Raw genomic sequence first — 3022 nt, forward strand, 5'->3', positions numbered from 1 at the left:
GAATGGAATTAATGATTTCCCAAGTTACCCAGAATTGTTTGGGGATTTTAGCCCCTCCTTTAAATTCCCTGAAAACATTATTCTTAATTTTTTCCCAAACCTTAGGCTCCAAAGTACCCTTATCTGAAAACCAGGGATGAAACTTATAGACAATTTTTAGGCAGGACCGGAGTTGGTCCCGAGAAACACGATGCCCAGTTCTCTTTGCAAAATGCTTAATTAATTCAATAAAAAACTTGCCACGTTCAGTTTGGCGTGAAAAATTTTGAGCAGACTTCTCGCGGCACTGTTTTTGTCCCATCTTACTGATGTAGGCAGGTAGATAGGGAAAGGCCCTTGGCAATGAAACAGATTAACAAAGTCTCTAGGAAGGAGAATCCTGAGACTGACCCACCTTGTGGATACAGAAAACAGACCTGATAAGACCTTCAGCAGACCCTGAGGAGGTTGGACCCCTCCCCATGAAGTTCCTCAATTCTGTCAACCTCTCCCTTAATCTGATTAAAATGTGATCCAGCCTAAGGAAGACCCAGCCTCCCTGGTAACCTTAGCAACGGACTTTTACCTGGAAAGAAGCCCCCACGTGGGGGCAGGTTGGAGAAACCCTATAAAGGCCACCTTGAACAAAGGAAGGGCGCGCATATGCTGCCTGAGCCCATGTGCTGCTTGTGCCATGTGGCCGAGCACATGTGTCGCCCACATCTCCCCCCTTGAGATGTGTACTTTCATGCTTTCGTGTCCAGTGCTAGGATGTGTGTAGAGCTCTCTCCATCTTTGGAGGAGCCCGCGTTCTCTCTTTGAGCGCGTTATTCTTACTATTCTCTCTCCCACTTATCCCTTCCTCCCTCCCTCAGCAACTTCTGAATAAAATCTATTTACTTCACTGCTTGTCTACTCCTGAAATTCTTTTCCGAGAGCGAGACAAGAACCCAGTAACTCTGGGCCCCGGGTGGTAGAGGCGGTTGGGGAGAAAGTGACCGTCTTTCTCCTCCCCACTTCACATAAGTCACCCGTGGGGCCCACCGACATCATTACTGGGGCAGTAAGTCTAGTATTTTAATTCACTGCACCACAAAATTCTGTTCTCCCACCAAACTTTTCTAGAGTGGAATTCTACCGAACGCTATTCTTACCTTTAGTTGCACAGCGGTTGGAGATTCGTGCACGCACAGGGACGCCAGTTGTATAAAAATAAAAAGAAAAGAAACGGCGCGGGAGAGGGAAGGGATGCCTCACTGCACCGAGCCAGGCACAGGGCCTAGGGCAGCAGCTGTCTCTCCCGCCACCCGAGTTCGGTAGCCTCCAGCCGCTTCCCCACCCCGGGGAGGTTGATGGCGAAGATGTGGCAGGCGAAGGAAGGAACGGAGCCAAGATGGTTGGTCTCACTTGTAGTTTATTCCAATCTTCCCTCTATTTCTGTTTGCACAGGTTTGTTTTTATTAAAAAAAAAAAAAAAGTTGGAAACATACATATGTACAGAGTGAGCAGCCCAGACAGCGCAGGGGGCTGCCAGGGGGCTTCACAGAGACGGGCGGCGGGCGCGGAGGCGAAGGCAGGCGGCGAGCAGGGGCGAGGCTCAGTCGGAGTCGCAGGCCTCCTGCTCTGTGGGGGCGGCCACTGCAGAGGCCAGACTGTCCTCCTGGCCTTTCAGCCTCTCTCGGATCAGCTCGGCGATGGCTCTCTGGGTCCGTTTCTCCAGCTTCTCCAGCTTCTTGGCCACGTCTCTCTTGAGGTCCCAATCAGGCTTGCGGGGTGCGAGGTTGGCCAGGTCCACTTCCTCAATGACAGGCTCTGGCTTGGCGGCCTCCAGCTGCTCCTTCACCTTCTCCTCCACTGCCACGGGCTTGGCCTGGGGCACCCTCCTCTTCTTCAGGTCCTCGTCCTCGGGGACATAGTTGCGCAGCCGGAGCTCCCGGTGCTTCTCGCCTTCCTCCTCTCCGTCTCTGAGCTGCTTGGTCTTTGGCTCCCCATCGTCCTTGTCCTTGCGCCCGGTTTTCTCCCGTAGGGCCTTTAGCCGTTCTTTCCGCCGCAAAGCCTCTTCCTCCAGCCGGCCCACACCGGCAGCAGCAGCCGCCATCTTGGCCGCCGACCCTCCCCAGTTGTATAAAAATAAAAAGAAAAGAAACGGCGCGGGAGAGGGAAGGGATGCCTCACTGCACCGAGCCAGGCACAGGGCCTAGGGCAGCAGCTGTCTCTCCCGCCACCCGAGTTCGGTAGCCTCCAGCCGCTTCCCCACCCCGGGGAGGTTGATGGCGAAGATGTGGCAGGCGAAGGAAGGAACGGAGCCAAGATGGTTGGTCTCACTTGTAGTTTATTCCAATCTTCCCTCTATACACTCTCCTCTGGAACTCTCTCTGGAACTCTCCCCTGGAACTCTCCCCTGGAACTCTCCCTCTGCCCCCTCAAACAGCTACCTTAAATCTCCCCGTCCCCCAGCAGCCTGGGGCTTATCTAAAGGTGTGGTTACAATCCATAGGGCGTATAGTTCTATCCCTTAGGGGAATGCCTTCACTAGGACAGAATCTCTTTCAGCAGGAAGACCCACCCAATGAAACAGATTAACAAAGTCTCTAGGAAGGAGAATCCTGAGACTGACCCACCTTGTGGATACAGAAAACAGACCTGATAAGACCTTCAGCAGACCCTGAGGAGGTTGGACCCCTCCCCATGAAGTTCCTCAATTCTGTCAACCTCTCCCTTAATCTGATTAAAATGTGATCCAGCCTAAGGAAGACCCAGCCTCCCTGGTAACCTTAGCAACGGACTTTTACCTGGAAAGAAGCCCCCACGTGGGGGCAGGTTGGAGAAACCCTATAAAGGCCACCTTGAACAAAGGAAGTGCGCGCATATGCTGCCTGAGCCCATGTGCTGCTTGTGCCATGTGGCTGAGCACATGTGTCGCCCGCATCTCCCCCCTTGAGATGTGTACTTTCATGCTTTCGTGTCCAGTGCTAGGATGTGTGTAGAGCTCTCCATCTTTGGAGGAGCCCGCGTTCTCTCTTGAGCGCGTTATTCTTACTAT

At 53.0% G+C, this 3022-nt stretch overlaps 1 protein-coding gene across 1 annotated transcript; it reads right to left on the reverse strand.

Moving 5' to 3' along the window:
- Positions 1-1545: 1545 nt before the first annotated feature.
- Positions 1546-2091, reverse strand: LOC129407108 (coiled-coil domain-containing protein 12). The gene has a single exon (XM_055147290.1). It carries the CDS (start codon positions 2075-2077, stop codon positions 1577-1579), a length of 501 nt encoding a protein of 166 aa, XP_055003265.1. The 5' UTR covers positions 2078-2091; the 3' UTR covers positions 1546-1576.
- Positions 2092-3022: the final 931 nt, after the last annotated feature.

Source organism: Sorex araneus, chromosome 9 (assembly GCF_027595985.1).
Source record: "Sorex araneus isolate mSorAra2 chromosome 9, mSorAra2.pri, whole genome shotgun sequence".
NCBI classification, from domain to species: Eukaryota; Metazoa; Chordata; class Mammalia; order Eulipotyphla; family Soricidae; genus Sorex; species Sorex araneus.